The sequence below is a fragment of the Carcharodon carcharias genome, chromosome 16 (assembly GCF_017639515.1).
Source record: "Carcharodon carcharias isolate sCarCar2 chromosome 16, sCarCar2.pri, whole genome shotgun sequence".
Classification (NCBI taxonomy): domain Eukaryota; kingdom Metazoa; phylum Chordata; class Chondrichthyes; order Lamniformes; family Lamnidae; genus Carcharodon; species Carcharodon carcharias.
The window spans coordinates 25823894-25846621 of record NC_054482.1 but is presented as its reverse complement, the minus strand read 5'-3'; the positions used below and the strand labels follow the sequence as shown (position 1 = coordinate 25846621).

General features: G+C 41.8%; 1 protein-coding gene across 1 annotated transcript in view; it reads left to right on the top strand.

Annotated features, from left to right (window-relative positions):
* The window catches only part of LOC121288880 (neurogenic locus notch homolog protein 2-like), a 163299-nt gene extending 145050 nt beyond the window's left edge, over nucleotides 1–18249 (top strand). The window contains exons 28-34 of the mRNA XM_041207686.1: nucleotides 2612–2825; nucleotides 5189–5285; nucleotides 6251–6419; nucleotides 6956–7260; nucleotides 8691–8838; nucleotides 9732–9829; nucleotides 12606–18249. Coding sequence (XP_041063620.1) covers nucleotides 2612–2825; nucleotides 5189–5285; nucleotides 6251–6419; nucleotides 6956–7260; nucleotides 8691–8838; nucleotides 9732–9829; nucleotides 12606–14006 — 2432 coding nt within the window. The 3' untranslated portion in view covers nucleotides 14007–18249. The remainder of the gene's footprint in view (nucleotides 1–2611; nucleotides 2826–5188; nucleotides 5286–6250; nucleotides 6420–6955; nucleotides 7261–8690; nucleotides 8839–9731; nucleotides 9830–12605) is intronic.
* Nucleotides 18250–22728: the final 4479 nt, after the last annotated feature.

Genomic DNA, 22728 nt, shown 5'->3' with positions numbered 1-22728 from the left:
TGCCAATACCCACACTCACTGTCTCACTTAGGATGAGGCCTCTCCCCTGCTCATGTGCAAGCAGTGAATGTGCAGATGGAGGCCATTTGGCCCATCATGCTTACTTTGAAAGAGTGATCCAATTAGCCTCAGCCATGCAGGTTTCCCCTCAAATTTATCCAGTTTCCTCTTTGAAGTTGCTATTAAATCTGCTTCCAGCATCCTTTCAGGCAATGCATTCGTTGATTGAAAGTTCAGGTCATTACAGCCCAGTGCTTCGAAAAAAAAGTTCTTCTCATTTTCCCCTTGTTTTTTTGCCAATTTCCTTTGTGTCCTTTGATTACTGACACTACTGCCAGTGGAGAACACATCTGTTTATTTACTTGAATAGATTGTCTCAATTTTGAACATCTGTATTAAATCTGCATTTAACCTTCTCTGCTCAAAGGAGAACTAGCCCAGCTTCAGTTTCTTCACAAAACTAAAGTCTGTCATCCCTGGTACCATTCAAGTAAAATTCCTCTGCACACACTCCACTTTCTTTAAAAAATTTCTGGAGTTGATGAAACTCCTTTTATACTGTGGCTGAAACGATATTTGAAAGTTGCCACTTTGCTTTTCATTTATCCAGTTGCCACATAGATGTACTTTTGATATTTCAAGAGCAATAATGATCTCTAATTAGAAACATCACTGTTCTTCATGAATAAAAGTACTGTATCTATGTGAAATTGGCTGCCTATCGAAAAGGCTGTCTCCATTAATTTGTGGCAGCAACAGTTTGTATTTATGTAACAACTTTTAACATAATAAAAAGGTGCTTGGCAGGAGTGTTATTAAACAAAGTATGGCACCATGCCACTCGATGATGATCGGGCAGGCGACCACAAGTTTGATCAGAGATTTTATGGAGTTCCTTAATGGAGGAGGGGCGGGGTAGAAAGGCAAAGAGATTTAGGGAGGAAATTCAAGAGCACCGGGTGTTAATAGGTGAAGACAAAGCGATCAAGGATAGGGCAACTGAAATAGAGGATGTTCAAGAGGCCCGAATTAGAGGAACACAGATATCTTTGAAGGGTTGTAGGCCTGGAGGAGATTACAGAGATAGGGAGGGACAAGGCATTGAAGGATTTGAAAATGAGAGAGAATTTTAAAATCCTGGTGTTGCATAATGGGGAGCCATTGTGGGTCAGTGAGGACAGGGACAATCAGTGAACATGACTTATTGAGTTAGGACATGGGCAGTAGACCTTTGGATGACCTCACATTTATGGAATGAGGAACATTGGAGCTGGTCAGGAGTGTGTTGGAATAGTCAAGCCCAGTGGTGAACAGATGGATGAGAGATTTGGATGAGTTGAGACAGGGACAGAGTTGAATGATGTTAGAGATGGAAGTAAGTGGTCTTAGTGATGGTGTGAATATGTAATTGAAGTTTGCCTTGGTGTCAAGTATGACACCTAGGTTGCAAACAATCTGATTACCAGGGAGAGAGATAGAGTTGGTGGCTGATGACTTAGTTAAAGGAAATTCCTGCCATTCAGTACTGGATATTGGACAAGCATTCTGACAATTTAGACAGTGGAAGGGTTGAGAGGGGCGGTGGTGAGGTAGAGCTGGGTGTCAAGAGTTGGTGTTATTAAAGTGCAGCATATAGAAGAGAAATAGGAGGGTACTAAAGATAGATCCTTGGGTTAATGGTGCAGGAGCGGGAAGAGAAACTGTTGCAGGGATTCTCTGGGCACAACTGGATAGATGAGAATGGAACCAGGCATGTACAATCCCACTGAGCTGGACAATGGTGGAGAGGTTTTGGAGGAGGATAGTAGTCAATCATGTCAAAGGCTGCAGAGAGGTCAAGAAGATGAGGCTCAAGAAACAAGTTGCCCAGAGATTTCCAAAAATACAACTTGATCTTCTTTTCAGGTACCATAGATTTGCAATATGATGTATTTTAGTGAATGAGAGCTGCATTCTAATTGGGTGCAATGTTGTTTGCGCAACTTGCTGAATGTGCAACCAGTAAGTGATTCTCTGGCATTGTTGAGGTTGACCAGGGGTGTCATTTTCAAGAGCTCATTCTCGCTTGTTAGTTAGCGACAAGTAACTAAAATGAAGTGAACCATCAGCAAGATGGGTCTGACAAGACCAAGAGCAAGGCACTTGGTACACTGCTAATGTTAGCATTAGCTGTAGGTACTTGAGTTCAGCTTGGTAACCCATATAACGCTAGTCCTCAGCACATCCACCTCCAAACTATTTTTCAGGAACAGATGGTAAGTGTACATTGGTCAACTCTTTTGCAAAGGTGCATGGACCACAAATATCTCCCCACCTGTGAACTCGTATTTTTCTAAGTTACTTTTTTGTTGGGGCAAAGAGAGAAAGAACATGGGCCAAGTGCAAGGAATAGTGGCTGAGCACGTGATTAAATGAAATGTGCACTGGGTAGAAAGCAATATTCTTTTCTTTTTAAATCACTTGTAATTAATATAGTTAATATTGGGTTGATTCTTAAACCCAAGTAGAAGAAACATAGAAAATAAGATCATTGTTTTTCAACACTTGCCTTTGCTGTTGCATATGTAGTGAGATGTAAGAAAGTAAAATATGTTGTTTGTTTTCTCTACAGGTAAACTTGATCTGAGTCCCCAGACACAACTGAGCCTCCTGTACCTATTGATGGTTGCCGTAGGGATCATCATCCTTATTCTGATCCTGGGGGTTGTAGCGGCCAAACGTAAGCGCAAGCTCGGCCCGCTGTGGTTCCCAGAGGGCTTCGTCCTGAAGAAGGGTGGCAATCGGAAGCGTCGAGAGCCTGTGGGACAGGATGCAGTGGGAATGAAGTAAGTGTTAATGATGCGTCATCATAAGTGCTCAGTGTTTGTGTGTGTTGGTATTAATGTGATGATGGATATTGGTGCACAATATTTGAGTGTATTTAGGTAATAATGTAATGATGGATATTGGATATTAGTGCTCAGTGTTTGAGGGGCTGTAGGTATTCAATATGTTGATGGATATTAGTGTTCAGTGTTTGAGGGGCTGTAGGTATTAGTGTAATGATGTATATATTCAGTGTATGTACAGGTATGAATGTATTGATGGATAAGAGTGGTCAATGTTCTTGTTTAGGTATTAATGTTGCTTTGAGCAATCAGAATTTCTATGTACAGCATTGGTATCAATGAGGAAGCATCGCATTGGAAGACTCGAGAACCTCTGGCACAGGATGCAGTGGGAATGAAGTAGGAGTATAGTAACAATTTGGAGCATTGGGAGTCCTAGAGCCAAAAAGTTCCATGGCCTGAGGTTAAGAAGTTGACTTGATGTTTTTGGCCCATAAAGCAATTGAAAGGAATATTTCCCAGGCTTAAATAACGTGGAGCTCACTCTGGCGGAACAGTAAGCATTCTGTCAAAGCACACAGCCTCTCACATCAGCATATTTTACACACATATACATATTAAGAAGTTTTGTTTTAAAAAAAGCAGAAATGTAACCTGTTGAATATTGAATAATCCTAAATACGACAAAGGAGATGCCTTAACGCCTACCCACCCCATTGACGCTTCAAAACTGCTGCTTAGATGTAACCGGTTAAATTCCTTCTTGAGGGACAATGTAAAAACATTTTTTAAACTGGTACCATGAAAGGAGAGTGCTGGAGCAGGGCAACAAAGATTGAAAGAAAGTAAGTCTTGCATTTATATAGTGCTTTTCGTGACTTTTGGATGCCTCCAAAGCCAGTGGAATACTTGTGAAATGTTGTCATTGTTGTAATTTTAGGAAACACAGCAGCCAATTTATGTACAGCAAGCTCCAGCAAAGAGCAAAGTGATAATGACTGGTAATCTGTTTTAGTGATGTTGATTGAGGGATAAATATTGGGCTGAACACTAGGGGGAAGGCTCCCCTGCTCCTCTTCAAAATAGTGCTATGGGATATTTCGCGTGTTACCTGAGGGCAGACAGGCTCTCGCTTTAAACCCACACCTGAAAGATGGCACCTCTGACAATGAAGCAATCCCACAGCATTGAAATGGAGTGTCACTCTGGATTATGTGCTCCAATCTCTGGAAAGGGACTTGAACCCATAACCTTCTGACTCAGATATGAGTGTGCTATTGGCTGAGCCATAGTTGACACCTAGTGATATCTGTTTTAACTGTCTGAATTAGATGAGAGTCAGGCTGAATTCTTGTAACTGGTGGAAGTTATGATGGTTTACAAAACAGGTAGTGTTTAAAATGATTTGAGGTTCAGTAGGCTTGATATGGAGACAATATTTGCTCTGATGAGAGAATTCTGAACAAAGCGACATAATTTTAAAATAGACACAGACCATTTAGGAGTGAAGTCAGGTAGTGTTAAATCACTGAGGGCAGTGGAAATCTGGAATTCTATCCCACCACCCCTACAAAAGGGCTGTGGAAGCTTGGTTAATTGAACTTTTCCAGATTCTGATAGATAGACTTTTGTTTGGTGAGGATATTCATGGGATATGGAACAAAAACGAGTAAATGGGGTTGAGGTAAGGACCAGCCATGACCTGATTGAATGGTAGACTAGATTCAAGGGGGCTGAATGGTCCACTGTGCCTATAATATGCTGCAGTATTCTGAACTGATGTTCCAGATAGGCTGAGTTGCTGATGCACTTCTGGTGCTTCTGACCGTGTTCACACCTGAGTAGGTATTGCTAACTGAAATAATGCTGGCTGAACCAGATTAGATTTGATGGGTTTTCACAATAACATAGTTTCCTGTGCTCTTTGTAGTGCGATAGCTGTCAAATCTTGATGGGATCTCACAGGTTGCCTAATTCTGCTATGCTGTGTCCATAGGGTGTGGTTTGAGTCCTTTGATGATCTGTCATTCCCACGCACTTGTCGTGGCTACCTGGGTGGTGGTGGGGGGGGGGGGGGGGTTGACTCCCTGGGCTACCCATCAATATTGTATTTGCCACTGCCTTGTGAGGTTTTGATTCCCTGGTCCTCGGTTGTTTATCCTCCACACAGTGCTGGGGGGTAGATGGGGGTTGGGTGGGTGTGTGTGTTCTTGGAGGCTGGAACATAACATCTTCGTCCCTCCCCACTGCCCCAACACACCCTTAAGAATTGAGATCCCACCAACTGACTGCAACAGGCAGCATCCCAAACAATGTGAGATTAAAACATTGAGAAAAGCTTTCTCTCTTTTTTCTCTTAGAAATCTGTCAAAGCAGGTGCCTGATGACAACATGATTGATGACAACCAGAATGAGCAGTGGATGGAGGGAGGAGGGCCAGAGGCAAAGAAACCTAAGGTGGGTCTGCACAGCCATGCAATAAACATGTTATCCATATGGGCTTTGCAGCCCAACAACAAAGCAGCTGTGGTATTGGTTTTTACACTGATGTTTGATTGATGGATTAGTGTGATAGTGGAAGATCGGGAGCCTTGGTACCAGGTCTGTACAGTTTTACCAGTGGAGAATCAGACTCCCCATGTTCTCAGCCTTGCAGTGTGAACCATCAAGGTACAAACTTAAAAGTTTGGCCGGTCAGTGACCACAGCATTGTACAATCAACAGCATTAGGACAATGTGTGGTGGTGCTAACGTTGACCAGAATCAGCCACATGAACACAGCTGCCACAACCAAATTGCATGCATAGGTGTGCCTGATGAGATGGTTGCCTCTCAGTTCAACAGACAATCTATTCGCTCATCCAATACCTGCAAAGTATTGGCTGTTGGTAATTGTGGCAGAGAAAATAATGTCTCTTTCACCCGAGTGAGAACAGTAGTCTACATCATCTTCCAGTGACCGTTCAGAGGGCAGCAGCTGATTTAGTTATTGCAGGGAGTGTCTGACTCCCTTGCTTGCCCTTTCTTTCTGAAAGAAGATTGAACTTGCTACTGAAGACTGCCTTGGCTGTGCTTTTCCTCCTGTGCCCTTTGTCCCCTTCATTAAGTACATTTCTGTTTTGCCAATTGCATAAGATCGACAACATAGGAATTGGTCCATTCCTGTGTTTATGTTCCATGTGAACCTCCTTCCATCCTACTTCATCCAACTCTAGCTTTTTGTGCCTTACTCCCTCACGTTTATCTAGTTTCCCCTTGAATGCACCTATACTATTCACCTCATCAATGCAATGTGGTATGTTATATACTTTATATATTTAATTCTTTGCAACTCCAAGATCTCGAAGTCACAGGCTCATAGGTTACATAGCAGCAAGCCTGTATGTTGTTGGTGAGGGACATACTCTTTCTGTTCTTTACAGACTGAAGATCAGGCCCTACTTTCGGAGAACGGAGACCAGGTTGACCATCGACCGTGGACACAGCAGCATCTGGTCGCGGCAGACATCCGTTTAACACCAGCACTGGCCCTGACCCCACCTCAGGTGGAGCAGGATGCCGACTGTATGGACGTCAATGTGAGAGGTCCAGGTATGGACAACTGTAATGTGTATGTTATATACTTTATATAGTGGTTTTGGAGAAGGTGCAAAAAAAGGATTGATACCAGGACTCTGAGGGTGAAAATATCAGGAAAGAATGAGCCTGCTGGGGCACTTTTATTCTAGAAAGAAGATTGAGAGTCAACCTGATCAAGGTCTTTAAATTTATGAAAGAGTTTGATAGGGTAGTTGTAAAGGAGATGTTTCTGCTTGTGAAGGAGTCAAAAATTAAAAGCCAGTGACTACTAAATACAACAAGGAATCCGGGGGAAACTTCTTTACCCAGAGAATGGTTAAACTCACTACCACAATGAGTTGTTGAGGCAGGTAGCATCAATGCATCTAAGGAAAGCTAGATAAATGCAAGACATGGATGGGTATATGCTGGTAAAGTGGAGTAAGGCTGGTGTGGAGTATAAACACCAGCATAGACCAGTTGAACTGAATAACCCATTTCTGTGCTGTAAATTCTATGTAATACTGTGTTATGATCCCGGTTTACAATGGCTGTTGTTCCTGCCTCAGATGGTTTTACACCTCTTATGTTGGCATCACTACGAGGTGGTGGGCTGGACACTGGAATCGAGGAGGAGGAAGACATTGAAGACTCGTCAGCCAATGTCATCACTGATCTCATCTATCAGGGTGCCAGCCTCCATTCCCAGACGGACCGGACGGGGGAGACATCTCTCCACCTGGCTGCACGCTACGCCAGGGCAGATGCAGCCAAACGTCTCCTTGATGCAGGCGCTGATGCCAACGCCCAAGACAACATGGGTCGATCGCCTCTCCATGCAGCTGTGGCAGCTGATGCTCAGGGGGTGTTCCAGGTGAGTGTGTGCAGGGTGGAGGAAGCGGCAGGCACTGAACAAACTAAATGCAGTTAGACTCCAGGTAAAGCCTTCTGACTCCTGATTAAAGCTGAGAAATTCCTTTGTTTTTTCCTTTAGCTTTTTCATTCTTTATTTCCTGGTGTTTGGGGTTATGAGGATTACTGAATATTCCCATTTTTGATGCACATGACACAGAAGTAGCTGGATTGGCTTATGCAGAATTGGCACCATGCTTGTGCCCAAATTTCCTGAGAATTGCATTAGCAAATGTCAGAATGTAAAAACGGTATAAAATCTGCATAAACAATCACTGCCCAAGGAATATGTAGAACATAAGCCATTCATCTTCCTTTCTGTCTTATTGATGTCATGAAAATTAAAGATTGAGGCCATCATTTGTGCACGTTGAGCACAGCATGTTTTAGAAAATGCAGTTGTGGAAATGTGTTTTTCTTAACATGAATGAATCTGATGCCATAAAAATGTTTTCAAAGATACAGAAAATATAGTTTCAATCCTGGTGAGTATTTTTAAATGCTTAAATTGCTGTATAGCACCAGAAATAGCTATTCTGAATGTTGCCAAATCTGAAATCTTGGTTGTAAACTTACATCAGTTCAGAACGGGTGTAAATCCAGGAAATTGTCACTTTCTGGGTTTCTTGCATGGAGTTGCAGAGCTATATTAATCAGCCCAAGGGGGTGACTGGCAGACATAGCTGAGGGCTGGTGCACATAATCAAGGAAACCCATGCACAGGGACATACTAATCCAAGCTTATGTGCAAATTTTCTCAGAAAATGTAGCTCCAACTCCATTGATACACAAAAAACTTTTCAGGAAATCTTAGGCCAATAACTGCAGTCTGAAAAATACGGAGGATTATTTCTCAAACTTTGTATTTCAGAAATTGTAGGGAAACCTCAGTTTAGTTTGAGTGTGAGCACCTGTGGATCATGATATGTTTGGTGTTTATAGCTGAAAGGCGGAAGCTTTTAAATAGTCAAATGTCTCTGCTAAGGTTATTCTCCCTTGTATCCGGCACGCTGAATAATAGATTGTTAATCCAGTGAGACAAAGGGAAGTTATTACCTTAATGTTTCTGAGCCCAAATTCTAGCAGTGATTCCATCAGCCAAGAGTAGCCAGCATCCCAGTGTCCTTGCCGTAAACAGAGTGCTGGGTGGCCTGGGGCATTCCCTCTCCTAAAACTTTCCTTACCCTGATGTGATGATGTGCTGTGTGGAATGGTAATTGTGCTGTCCCAAGCTTCAATTTAGGGTAATGCAGCAAATGATGTTTGCCCCCTGCTGGCTGAAAGATCTGTGCAGGCAAGTTGCTATAAGGGGAGACGAAATACGGGATTGAGGAATGGGTGGGCTGGATGTTAAAATGAAGGTGCGATAAATGGCTCTCTCTTTTGGTATAGATTCTGATCAGAAACCGGGCCACTGACTTAGATTGCCGAATGAATGACGGTACCACACCATTGATCCTGGCTGCTCGCCTTGCTGTTGAAGGGATGGTGGTTGAGCTGATTAACTGCCACGCGGATGTTAATGCTGTGGATGATCATGGTAAGAACAGACATGGGATTTGAAGAAAGATAAGAAAACACTTAAATTTAAGTAGGGCCTTTCATGATTCCACAAACATAAGTGAGATAAATGTCCAGTTTAGTAACATTAGTTGAGGGATAAATGTTGGCCAGTGCACTGGGGAGAAGTTCCCAGTTCTTCATCGAAGTAACGGCATGGATTCCTTTACACCCACCTGAGATGGCAGATGAGTCAGTTTAACGTCTTGTCTGAAAGTACGATGCTCCTTCAGCATGGCACTGGGAATGTCAGCCTAGAAAGTATACCCCAGTCTCTGGAGTGAAACTTGAACCCACAACCTTGTAACTCAGGAGCAAAATTGCTCCCCACTGAGCTATGACTGATACCTCCTCATGTATGAGGTGAGACTTTTCTTCCTCAAAAATGTCACTGTTTGATTTTCACACACCCCCCTCACCACCAAAAATATATTACCCACATATAAGGTGAGGGAGGAGGGAAGTTGGAAGATTTCCTTCCAGCTAAACTCCTCTTCCTATTTACTTCAAATCAGCAAGAATATATTGACAATGGGGTGAGTGTGTGTTAGTCACTGAAAATGTGGTAATTGTGATATGAAAGTAGTTTGAAAATGGGATTAGAGTGAAAGTCAGATGAAATTGGGGCTGAAAGAAGTTTTATTTGTGCGGGGAGAGGATGGGGAAGGGCTAGCTGGGGAGAAACTGGACTCATTGTGGAGGTGTCTTAATCTAGGTTAATCTAGCTGTTATCTGCCCATGCAGGCGGTGTTGCACATGTGTTTCACTTGAATTAATCATTGTGTTACTTTGGTTGTGTTAAGTTCACATCTGAACATGTGCTCTGCGGTGGAGAACCATTCTCTTAACACTGCGCTGATGCTCTCCCTTCAGGTAAATCAGCGCTTCACTGGGCAGCTGCCGTTAACAATGTGGATGCAACCCAGGCCCTACTGAAGAATGGGGCCAACAAGGACATGCAGGACAACAAGGTACTTAAGTATTCTGATTTAAACCCACCTCCAATTATAAATAGCATGTTCTGACCCAGGAGGGTCACAGCTTCCCATTGTGCCGATCTCTCTCAATAGATGCCACAGAGCCCCCTACTACCCACCTTCCCTTGACTTGGCTCTTCCTATTCATCGTGCATGGCTGAGGGCATAATAGGTATCCTCCCGTATTACACTTCACCAACTCTTGAGCTCGCCTCTTGTCACAGCTGGTTTTGTGATCAGTCTGCAGACACGTGATATGATTTCACTCTTTCAACTCCCTCAACCTTGCCATCAAGGTTAGTTTATGACTGTGTGTCAGCAAGATTTTTAATCTGGATTAGAAAGGTGTGGGAGGTAAAAAAGGCCACAGCTCAGCTTTATCATGCACTTTATAATAAGGGTCAATGAATAATGATCAGGAATTTATAGGGTAGATAGGAGGAATAGAAAAATGTAAAAATGGAGTCTCAAGAACAATGCATAAAAGCATTGGGGAAATTACAGAAAAAGTTGGGTGTACACCTGGCAGATGCATCAGAGGGAAACATGGGGAAGTTATCATGTAAGAAGACCAAGTGCTTGCAAGATGGACTGAATACATACAAGGCTTATTTGAGGAGAACAGACAAGGATAAAAACCAACAATTAAAAATAAAAACATTATTGGTCCAAAAATCATGAAAGATGAGGTAAGAACAGCAATAAATAAAATGAAAAACAATAAAGACAAAGATCCAGATGAAATAGGCACCAAACAAACAAATTAAATCTTTAATGAAGTTTAAGACACGGGAGATATCCCAGAAGACTTGAGTAAATCTGCATTTATTGCACTCCTTAAAAAGGCCGGAACAATTAAATGTGAACTCCATCACACCATCAGTCTAATGAGTCACATAAGTACTGGTGAAAAGGGCCAGGAACAAGATAAAGTCAAAAATTTCAGCTTTTCAGCGTGGTTTTCATCTTTATGGTATGCATGCTATCAGAAAGAGCCATGGAGATTGAAAAGAAATGTATTCATGTGTTTTAATGATTATAGTAAGGCTTTTGATAAGGTGAAACATGAAGAATTGATGAGCATGTTAGGGTCTCTTGACCTTGATGGCAAAGACCTTAGCGTGATAAGAAATCTTCATTGGGAACATATTTCAGCCATAGGAGCTGAGAATGATCTAAGTGAAATTGTGAAGATTAAAAGGTCAGACAGGGGTGTGTTTTCTCCTCAGATTTATTTGTTTTTTTATAGTGAAAACATTCTTAGAGAGATTGATGACCTTCCTGGATTATTAATTGGAGGCTATAACTCTAATAATATACACGCTGATGATACCATTCTTATTGCTGACTCTGAAGAGAAACTGCAGAGAATTTTGGGTAGAGTAGCGAATGAAAGTGAGAACAAAGGACCGAGCATAAATATTAAGAAAAACAAAATGTCTAGTTTTGTCCAAAAAGAAAATTGCACCAGAATGTAAGATCACAGTGAAGAATGGAAAGGTCAAACAGATGGACAAATTTTCTTACCTAGTAAGTATATTAACATTGGATGGAAAGTGCAGCCAAGAAATAAGATGAAGGGTTGGAATGGCCAAAGATACATTTCAAAGATTGAAAAAGATTATGATCAACTCACAATTAGCCATGAAAACAAAGCTGAGAATCCTGGAATTCTACATCACACCAATTTTGACATGTGGAAATGAGTGTTGGATAATCAGTGAAGCGATGTAGAGAAGAATTAAGGTTGTAGAGTTGTGGCTTTTGAGGCAAGTAATGAAGATACTTTGGACAAATCACACTACCAATGAAGAGGTGGTAGTAAAATCTGAGACTGAAAGAACCCTGCTGACCAGATCAGGAAGAAACTGTTGGAATTTCTTGGGCACGTAATAAGAAATCATGATCTAGAAAGTCTGGGGCTGATGGGAACGATTGATGGCAAAAGAGATTGAGGTAGACAGAGAACGATCTTTCTAAAGAGCCTTGCAAACTGGATGAATGTACCACTGACGAAGATGATTCTTGTGTCCAGGGCAAGATTAACATGAGGTCCGTGGTTGGCACCACCCTCTTAGAGCATTGTGCCTGAAGAGAGAGAGAAACTATTTCCTGTGGGGCAGTCCAGAACATGAGGATAGTCATGAAATTAGAGCGCAACCATACATAGGTGATGCAAAAGGGTAGTGGAAATTTGGAACTCTTTCCCCCAAAACAAACATTGTTGAGGTCAATGGAAAATTTCAAAACTGGGATTGAGAGATTGTTATTGGGTAAGGGTATTAAGGAACTGAGGCTTTTAGGTAGAGTTAGGATACAAATCAGCCATGACCTAATTGAGTGGCAGAACTGATTCAAGGGACTGAATAGTCGTCTCCTATTGCTATGTCCCTCGGTATGGGGGCTTTGATTCTTCTTCCCTAAACTAGGCATAACAAGCTCAGTTGTAATATCTCTCACTATTGTCCCTTCAGTTACACCCACCTGGACCTTCATGGTAGTTGGGGACCTTAGCTTTAAATGCAGCTAAACATACTTCAGTCATCAGAGAAGTCCAGATATCTCTTCTGATCCACACAGGAGACTAATTGGCCAGATAAATCCCCACTCCTGAATCTCATTGCTTTGTTATCTATTTGTCCAGTGTTCCTTGAAGATGATTGAATCTTGCCCCAGTACTGTATGATAAATGTGGTGAAAATTAAATTTTGCCAATGTAGTAGTGAGTACATGCAATTGCTCTACCTAACTATAAATTTTTGGCCTGCAGGAGGAGACACCCTTGTTTCTTGCTGCCCGGGAAGGCAGCTTTGAAGCTGCCAAAATCCTACTGGACCATTTTTCCAACCGTGACATCACGGACCACATGGACAGACTCCCCCGTGACATCGCACAGGAGCGGATGCACCATGACATTGTCCAACTGCTGGATGAGTACAACCTGGTCCGGAGCCCACAAGGCCCAGCTGGACCCATGATGGGACCCACGGTGTCTCCGGTGACCTGCCCAAGTGGCGGCAACTTCGTGAACCTCAAGATGACCCCCATGGGCAAGAAGGCAAGACGGCCAAGCACAAAGAGCCTCACTCCAGGCAATACTAAAGACTCCAAGGAGGCCAAAGCCAGGCGGCGGAAAAGATCCATTGGTAATGATAAAGGGGCCAGTGTGGAGGGCTCATTGGCTCTTTCACCAGTTGAATCGCTTGAGTCTCCACACACCTACTTGTCCACCACATCTCCGCCTCTACTGACATCATCAGGGATTTTACACCAATCGCCACCAGCATCTCTCCACCCATCCACTCCAGTGCAGAGCCAGCTGACAATGTCCTTCTCAAACCTAAGTGAAATGAAAAGTATGAACATGGACTCCAGCACAGTCCTGAGTCAGGTCCTCCCCTCCATGTCCCATCCTTCCATGGCTGGGCAAAGCACCAGCCTGGGGCTGCCCTTGGGAAGGGTCGAGCATGTGAACATGCAATCAGAGTGGATGAACCGGGTGGGAATCACCACCTCTCAGTACAACCCAATGCTAGGCATCCTGCACCAGGTCGCTGGTTCCTACCCTAATATGCATCAACAGAATGCGGTGCTTCAGGCTAATATGCCTCCAGTGCACATGACCATGCTCAGAGAGCAGTTACCACAGATACTGACCTACCAGCCCATGAACAGTGGGGCATCTCAGTCGGTGATACAGCAACAGCAAAACTCTCAAGTAACGCAGCAACAAGGGCAACCTTACTGTGGCTCAATGACACCAGTGCCCATCGGCAACATGCACCAGATGCCTGAGATTGTTCAGTTGTCAAATGGCCAACTGAACAATTCCATGCGGTCCACAACCCAGGAGGGTCAGGTATCACAGACCACCCTGCCACCTTACCATAAGCTGCCAACCTCAGTGCAGATTGATAAGTACCCCACCCCGCCATCTCAGCACAGCTATGTTTCGGCGACAGACAACACCCCGAACCACAATGTTCATCTCCAGAGTGAGCACCCATACCTAACGCCCTCTCCCGAGTCTCCCGATCAATGGTCCAGCTCCTCTCCACATTCCACGTCAGACTGGTCGGACATCACGCCCAGCCCTGCTCCGATTGGACAACGCCCACAGGTTTCGCACATTCCAGAGCAGCAAAGGAGCAATATGCAGGTATTTGCCTGAGCACTTGTGATGAGAGACCCTTTGTCTGACTGCTCGAAATGAAGGAAGAAGAATTCCTTGTACTTCTGGTTGGGAGATTTCCCCTTCACTTGGTTGTGTAGCAAGGAGGAGAGGAACTATTCCTATGAAGTACTCAACAAGTCTTAACAAAGATCAACTCTCTGACTCTAGGGACTTGAAGACGCGACTTCAGTGTGTTTTGAAGAAGGTTTTATTTATTTTAATCACTGATGTCACTGCCCATTTCCGTGTTTGACGTATTTTTTAAACTCCTTTTTTAGTGGCACAGCATTGAACTTTTTTAAAAAAAAAAACTTGCAATATCGTCACTGGTGTCACCCTGCGTTCTGTGTGGTTCCCTCCTTGAAACTGAGAATTTTTCATACTGAGGACGCAAGCAGAGCTGAAGTTAAGGTTGGAGTCATGTGGTGAATGGCGACAGCAGCATCACGCCAAGTCCTGCTAAAGTGGCTCTTGGGAAATCAAACTGTATAACTTATTATCGAAGGAAAATGCAACCTTGACAGAGTTTGTTTCGTTTTTGGACTGGGGGGAGGGTGGGAGAAGGGGGAGTTGTTGAAGTTCAGTGGTTCACACTTCCAGCTTAAGTCCTCCATTGCCAGTTGCTTTCACAAGCTGACCTCTTATTTTAAGTTGCCTTTATACTGCTTCCATGATACTAACATTCCTAATGTAGTGCGTTCATGTAAGTTTGTACTGAATGCCTTCCTTGCCAGCAGCACTGTGGCAGAGGGATATGGCAGGTGGAATAGCTTAGAATTGTTGTTCTGTTTTTGTACTGATTTTACTTTTAAAAATATGTAAGACGTCAATTTTTATTCATTCCTACATCCTGCAAGTCTCCTGAAGTATAACATTTCTGGTGAATCACTTAGTTGGATTTGTCAAAAGTTTTTATGTTTCTGCCTTATTTAAAGAAGTGGAGTTTTAAATTGGTGTAATTGCTCGGTTTTGGCAGCAGATACATGTTCTAAGTAATGAGGTTTTTAAACCTAAAAAAAAAATTACACCCATGAATCCCTCATCAGCTAGCCTGCTGTAGGCAGTAGTTGATGAACAGGCCTTGTAATGACCTCGGTGATCTCATTGAGAGCAAACCTCCTTGGGATAAATCTTTGACAAAGTTACTTTGGCCTGTGTGATGGGGCAGAAGGTCGTTCTATTTCTGAACGTCACTGCTTTCAACCCTGTCACCTACAAAACTCTGTTTGGTACTTAGTGGGAGCATCATCACAGATCTGGACCAATCAATTTTCCACAGGCCAATGAGGTCCTGATGAAGAGTGGATATTTCAAGTCAATTGTTTCCTTTAATGTGAACATGATGCAGCTTGGTTTCTTATTTTGTGTATTCTCTCTAAATATCTCTCTCTCTTCTCTCTCTCTCTCTCTCTCTCTCACAAAATGTTCCAGGGATAATTGTTAGATTGAATTCACCATATTGGAAGCTTAAGTGAGGTGATCAATGGAGGAGTTTAACTGTGAGACTCATTCACTGCTACATTTAGAGCAAGCCGCCTGGTCTGCACTCAGAAAAGTAATTGCTGACCCAAACTTTGATGGGGACAATTTCCTTTGCTTGGTTACCCAACCTATTAGAAAGGATTTTGTCCCTGTGCTAAAATTTAAGAGGGTTATGGGTAGGGTTTCCTCTACTGCTGATGATGTCACATTATTCTCTGGTTAGCAGAAGAGACACAATTGGCAGTTGCTGCAGGAAATGTTGCCTTTGCCATTTGCTCCAAAAATGCACAAGACGCCAAGCTTTTGGATGGTTAGCAGGGTCAGAAGTTTGGGTCCCCAGAAGGGTAGAAACCTAAAAGTGCTTTCTCTCCCACCGCCTCTTCTCGGGTAACTGCTGCCTTGAGTGAGGTCTTGAGCGGGATTGACTCAACATGTGCATCCTTCACACCTCTTTACTATCACTGGAATCTTTACTTTTTGAGCTTTATATCTTGCCAGTTTCTGGATCTGAACTAATTTTTTTATTAGTAATAATTCTAACTTTTCTCAAAGTTGTACTTTATACTAAGATGAAGAAACACAGTGTTAAATTGAAAAAAAAATCCCAGGTTGAGAAGAAAACCTTGGGGTTGTAACATTTCACTGCACTTATGAAACACTAGAAAAATCTTCAATCTGTAAAATTTACAGGTACTTGGATTGCTATGCTAGTATTTGAGATTTGGTGTAGAAATGAGTTTCCTAGATTTGTTCTACCACCGCAGAAGATTAGAGTCGGTGCTTTTTTTTTCTGTTAAGCTTTTTAAGTTCCAGCCATAACCTGGAGATTAAAATTTCTTTCACTTCCTCTATCCTCAAAATGTATATTATTGTGAATTTCTGAGTGAGATCAAGTTATGGTTTTGTACTTTTTGTGAAATGTTTGTGGAAGGAAGCATTGAAGAACCAAACATTTAAAAGGTACTTTGAAAGGAAGCAGGGGATTTCAGACCGATCTGTTTTAGCCACTTGTTCTTGAATTACCTGTGATATTACAGCTGGGTCAGAGGGCATAACTCTGTAAATAACTGAATGTTAGAGGTAGGCCTTCAACCAAGGGGGTCTCCACCAAATAAGCCTGCTCAAAACCAAGTCATGAAGGAATTTGTTGAATATTATGATCAAAGGAAGGCAATTTTCCAACTCCATTTAACCTGTTGCATTTTGTAATGGTATTGAAGACACCTGCAAAATTTCTGATTATTATAATGTTTTATAAACAGATTTTAACAGAACTGGGCAGGAATTAGAATATGAGAGTGGAATTGTAGCACTGATGGACATTTCCATTTTTAGCTTATTGGGCTGAATTATGAATTCTTATAAATTTAAGTTCCTTCTCTTCCACCCTTCTGCCTCTCTCTCTTCACCTTCCCCCCACACCCAAACCAACTCAAATAATGCACAAAGACCAATGCATTGGCTATTTAGGAACCCCAGCCAGAACTTGTAAAATTTCTGTAAACCAAATGACCACTGAGTAACCACTGGAACTAAATTGGCCACCCTGCTCTGGCTGCAGGGAGAGCTGGTGTTGCATATTTAAAAAAGAAATGACACTAGTTAAATACAGGTTGCTCCTGAGCTTTGGTTTACAGATCATGTTAGGGCTGTGCAAAATGAGTACTATTCTGTTACAATTTGAATTTTTAAATCTTTTTTTCTTGGCCTACTTACTTTTTCCATTAGTAAACCATAAAATCTGAAATCTGTACCTTTTTGATTTTCTGTCCGTGCAAACTTAAAGCCCAGATCTTGTACTTATGCTATTTGTAGCAACTTTTAATACAATGCATGTAAGATTCCCACACTCTTCAGTCTTTGGGATGGTGAATAATATTGCATCAAACCTGCCTTGCACTTGTTTTTTTAAGGTTACGATACAGCCCAAGAAATTTATAATAAATACCTCCATTTAAGGACCAGTGTCACTGTCCATCCCTCTGATAATAGTCTGGCACAATTGTTTTTTTTCCCTCAATATGATGTTGCACTTTAAATCCATGAGCCGAACACTCTGATCTCTTTCATTTGAATAACCTTCAGAAACCCAATGAAGAACAAAGAATGATCTACATGTTTTTAAATTCTCTATTCCTTTAAAAATAGGAATGTCAGTTGAATGTGTCAATACATTTTTGACTTAACAATTGTGCATTCTGTCATAATATTCCTTCAATATTAGGCCACAAAACTATGAGACTATGTAAAGGTAGATATGAAATGCATATAATAGAAACAATAGTTCTCCTGACCAATTCCTTCATTTCTGTCTGGTTTAATGTGTCTGCAGTTACGGGGTGATGTACTTATTCATTTTGTGTTCACCAGTTCTCACTGGTGTTGAAATGTTCCATCCTCAATACTAATGTCCATAGCCCCTGATGAGTGCAAAATATAATATTTAAAACTCTTTGAGCTTCCTTTAATTCACTTCTAGCTTCTTCCCACAACAAGCTAGGAATGGAGATGTCTGGGTGTTGAAGGGGATGTACTTCATACAGACAATCACGTAACAATAACTTGTGTGTGTAACACACAAACAACTACAGTGAAACTACAGAACCAGTGGCTCGTGTCTTGTGGAGCCAATGAATTGATGTAAATAAGCTAACTTTGTATGACAAATTGTATCTTTGACAAACTTGTATCTTTTTGCTGTCTTTTAAATGTATATGTACTAAAATGCTTATTCATATTAGATGAGCTATTGAACTAGTAGATGGAATACTATTTTTTAATTTTTACACACACTTTTCATGAGAAAAGTTGTTTCAAATGAATTTCTACAGAAAAGTATTTTTGAAGATTGTGATTTATACATGAAGTATGAAATGTAACATAAGATGTTTAAAATAGATATTGGTCTGTGTGTTGTCTTTATGGATGGGAAATTAAGCAGTACCCATTTGTTCAACACCTGCATACGAAAAGTACACCAACATACAAATATGGGTAAAAACAAAAAAACTGCGGATGCTGGTAATCCAAAACAAAAACAATTACCTGGAAAAACTCAGCAGGTCTGGCAGCATCGGCGGAGAAGAAAAGAGTTGAAGATATGGGTGTGTGTCAAAGGAGGAACAAACCATGGGCTCTCTATCTCTTTAAGAACGTAGTGTTGAAGAGGGCCTATATTGATTGAGGAGCTTCCTGGATCCTCTTGTCAGGTTCTCAAAGTGAGGCTTTAGTCACAGCAGCAGTCAAAGGAACAGGAGGAGGACATCCAGCACCTCAAACCTGCTTTGCCATTCAGTTAGATCATGGCTGATATCGCGTCCAAAGTGCAGTGCCCAAAACTGAATGCAGTTCAGGGGGGTCTGACCAAACCTCTCTACAACAGATTCCTCCCATTCCAACTCCCTTGAGATGAAGGCCAACAACCAATTAGCCTTTTTGATTACTTTTTGTACTAATATATTGTTTTTTTTTTTAATGATTTGTGTACTTGGAGTTTCAAATCTCTCTGCTGCTCTACAATTCAGTTTTTCACTAATTAGAAAATAGTCTTATTTATCTTTCTTGATTCCAAGTAGATGGCCTCACATTCGCCTACATTGAACTCCATTTACCACTGCTTAGTCTACTCTCTTGATCCACCTATGTCCTCCTGCTCCCATCTGCGTTACTTACTCTTCCTCCTAACTTGGATATACAACTCTTTATTCCTTCATCCAAGCCGTTATTAAATGTGATAAGAAGTTGACGGCCCAGAGCAGATCCCTGGGGAATACCATTTGTCACACCCTGTGAACCAGAATACTTACCCTCTATCTCCACTTTCTACTGTCTCTCAACCAATTATCAGCCCAAGTCAAAAATCTACCCCAGTCCTGTGGGCTCTCATTTTTGCTAGTGGTCTCTTGTGAAAACTTATCAAATGCATTATGAATGTCTATATAGATAGCACCCAAAGACACGCCTTATTGACCATATTAGTGACCACTTCAAAAACTTTAGCTAGGTTAATCAGACATGACTTATTCTTATAGCCATGTTGACTCCCTGATAGAATGACTGAACCTTTGAACAAATGAGCTATCATCAATGTCAGATTCAAGTAGCTTCCCCAAAACAGGCCTTTAGTTAAATAGAAGCAAAATGCAATGAATACTCAGCAATTCTGGCAGCATCTATTTCAGGTTGATGACCCAATGATCAGAACTGGAAAGAGTTAGAGATGTCTTAAGCAAGTGAAAGGACAGGCAGGGTGGGAAAATGAACAAAAAGGAAGATCTGTCATAGGGTGGAGGGCAGAAGAGATTAAATGCCAGGAGGGTTGATGGTGCAACATGAAAGGTGCTAATGGGACAAATAAAGATACAAAATACCTGACCAGAAGATGTGAATGGCAGAATCATGAACAGCTGCTGCCCAAAAGAAAAAGGGAGAAAAACGAGAGAACCAAAATCAGCGAAGAAAAAGGAAACAAAATGGGGCAAAGGTAAGAGTCCCAAGCCATTAAACTCAGTGTTGAATCTGGAAGGCTATTGAGTGCCTGGTTGAAAGATGAGGTGCCATTCCTTGAGCTTAAGTTAAGCTTTGTGGAAGACTTCAAGAAGCTGAGGTCAGAGTGATAGCAAGGTGGAAATTAAAATGACATGCATTTAGATGCCCGGTTTTTCTTTCCCTCCCTTAAATTTGATTATATCTCTGTAATTTCCAAATCCTTGTTAACATGATTGTCTCCATTGTCTAATATCTATTATTTTAAAATAATTTAGTATTAAACTGTGCAAGTTTTCATTTAAAATCATTAGCTATAAATACTAATTTCTTTATTGGTTTGCTTCACATTTGCCAGTATAATTTGTTTTCACTTATCTTTCTCTATTCTTTATTCCTTGTATTTTTCTATTTTTTGCTATTTCTCTGCTTCCTCCGCCCTGTCTGATAATATTTCTTCCCCTTTACACTTCCAAGATCTCGGCAGTGAGGAGGGGATGAAACCAAATTCCACAACTGGAAAGTGCGGGTGGTTCGATCGTGACTCTAAACTGGCTATTCCATCTGTATTAGGCCGCATGTCTCCCCTGATTGGATCAGCCAAAATCTGATACCTGCCAATCAGATTCTTTTAGAATCAGAATTTTTTATTTCACTGAAACAGGACCTACTAGCGATCAGGGACACTTGGATGCAGCGTGTGCAGGTCTTCTATTTAGCTTAAGCCTGTTTCGTGCCCACAGTGGTGGCCTCTGCCTTCAACTGAAGCACAATTTTAGGTGCATATAAACGATTGTCTTGCCTGAGCTGTGCGACAAATGGCCACCCAGCAAATGAGTTTTTGCCAATGAGACAGGGAACTCTTTTCTCATAGACAGAGATATCGCAGTTGAAGCTCTAAATATGAGAGACTTGGAGTGGAAACTGTCCTTCCAGGATTCCAGTGCTGTCAGCTCTGGATGTGAGACTCATTATCTCAGGGCGTCAGAAACATCCAGCTGAGTCTGATTCTTAACAGAGCTAATTGTACCTCCCGATCTTTAAAGTTAACTCTCTCATCTCCCTTTTACAACCTGACTCCGTGCAAACATTTAACCACCTGACTCTATGAAATATGTGTGCTTGGGGTCAGAATACTTCCACCATAAACATCTTGGGTGCTGCTATTGACCAGAAGCTTAACTCAGCCCACTATGCCTACAGGAGCAGAGGGGAGGCTGAAAACTGTAACAGCTGACTCAACTATTGATCCATCAAAACCTTGCCACCATTTATGTGCCTCACCAGGGTTATGGTGAAAGGCTCATAGAAAATAGGAGCAGGAGTAGGCCATTTGGCCCCTTGAGCCTGCTCTGCCATTCAATTAGTTCATGGCTGATTGACCTCAACGCCATTTTCTTGCACTATCCCTATATCCCTTAGTATCTTTACTCTTTAGAAATCTATTGATCACTGTTTTGAGCCTCCACAACCACCTGGGGTAAAGAATTTCAAAGATTTACCACCCTCTGAGTGAAGAAATTCCTCCTCAACTCAGTTCTAAATGGCCCATCTCTTATTCTGAGACTGTCTCCTGGATCTAGCCCCTGCTCCCCTCCCCCTACCCAGAGAAACATCCTTCCTGGACCCAGAACACCACCCCCCCAGCCAGGGTAAACATCCTTACTGGATCTAGAGCCTACCCCTCCCCCAAAACAAGCCAGGGAAAACATCCTTCCTGTATCTACCCTGTTCAGCCCTGTAAGAATTTTGTGAATTTCAATGAGATTGCCTCTCATTCTTCTAAATTCTAGAGAATATAGGCTCAAGCTCCTCATAGGACAATCCAGCCATCTCAGGAATCAATTTGGGGGAACCTTTGTTGTGTTCTCTGTATGACAAGTGGATCCTTAGGTAAGGAGACAAAAACTGTACGTAATAATCCAGGTGCGGTCTCACCAAAGCTCTGTACAATTTACCTCCACACTCAAATCCTCTTGTAATAAAGGCCAGCGTACCAATTGTGTTCCTAATAGCTTGCTGCACCTGCACGTTAGCTTTCAGTGACTCATGAACAAGGACACCCAAGTCCCTTTATACATCAACACTTCTCAACCTCTCACCATTTAAGAAATACTCAGCCTTTCTGTTTTTACTACCAAAGTTAATAACTTCACATTTTTTCACATATTCCATCTGCCACGTTCTTGCCCACTCAGCCTAACTAGATCCCCTTGAAGCCTCTTTGCATCCTCTTCACAACTCTCAATTCCCACCATTTTTGTGTCATGAGCAAACTTGGAAATTTTACATTTGGTTCCCACATCCAAATAAATTATATAGATTGTGAATAGCTGGGGCCCAAGCACTAATCCTTGTGGTACCCCACTAGTGACAGCCTGCCAACCTGAGAATAACGCTTTTGTTCTTAATCTTGTTTTCTGTCCATTAACTAATCCTCAGTCCTAGCCAGTGTGTTACTCCCAATCCCATGAGCTCTATTTTTGTTTACTAACCTCTTGTATGAGACCTCATTGAAAGCCTTCTGAAAATCCAAATACACCACTGGTTCCCCCTTATCCATTCTGCCAGTTACATCCTCAAAACTCCAATATGCTTGTCAACATGATTTTCCCTTCATAAATCTTTGCCCAATCCTACCATTATTTCCTAAGTATTCAGCTATCGCATCCTTTATAATAGATTCTATCATTTTCCCATTTACTGATTTCAGGTTAACAGGTCTATAATTCCCCATTTTCTCTCTCCTTTC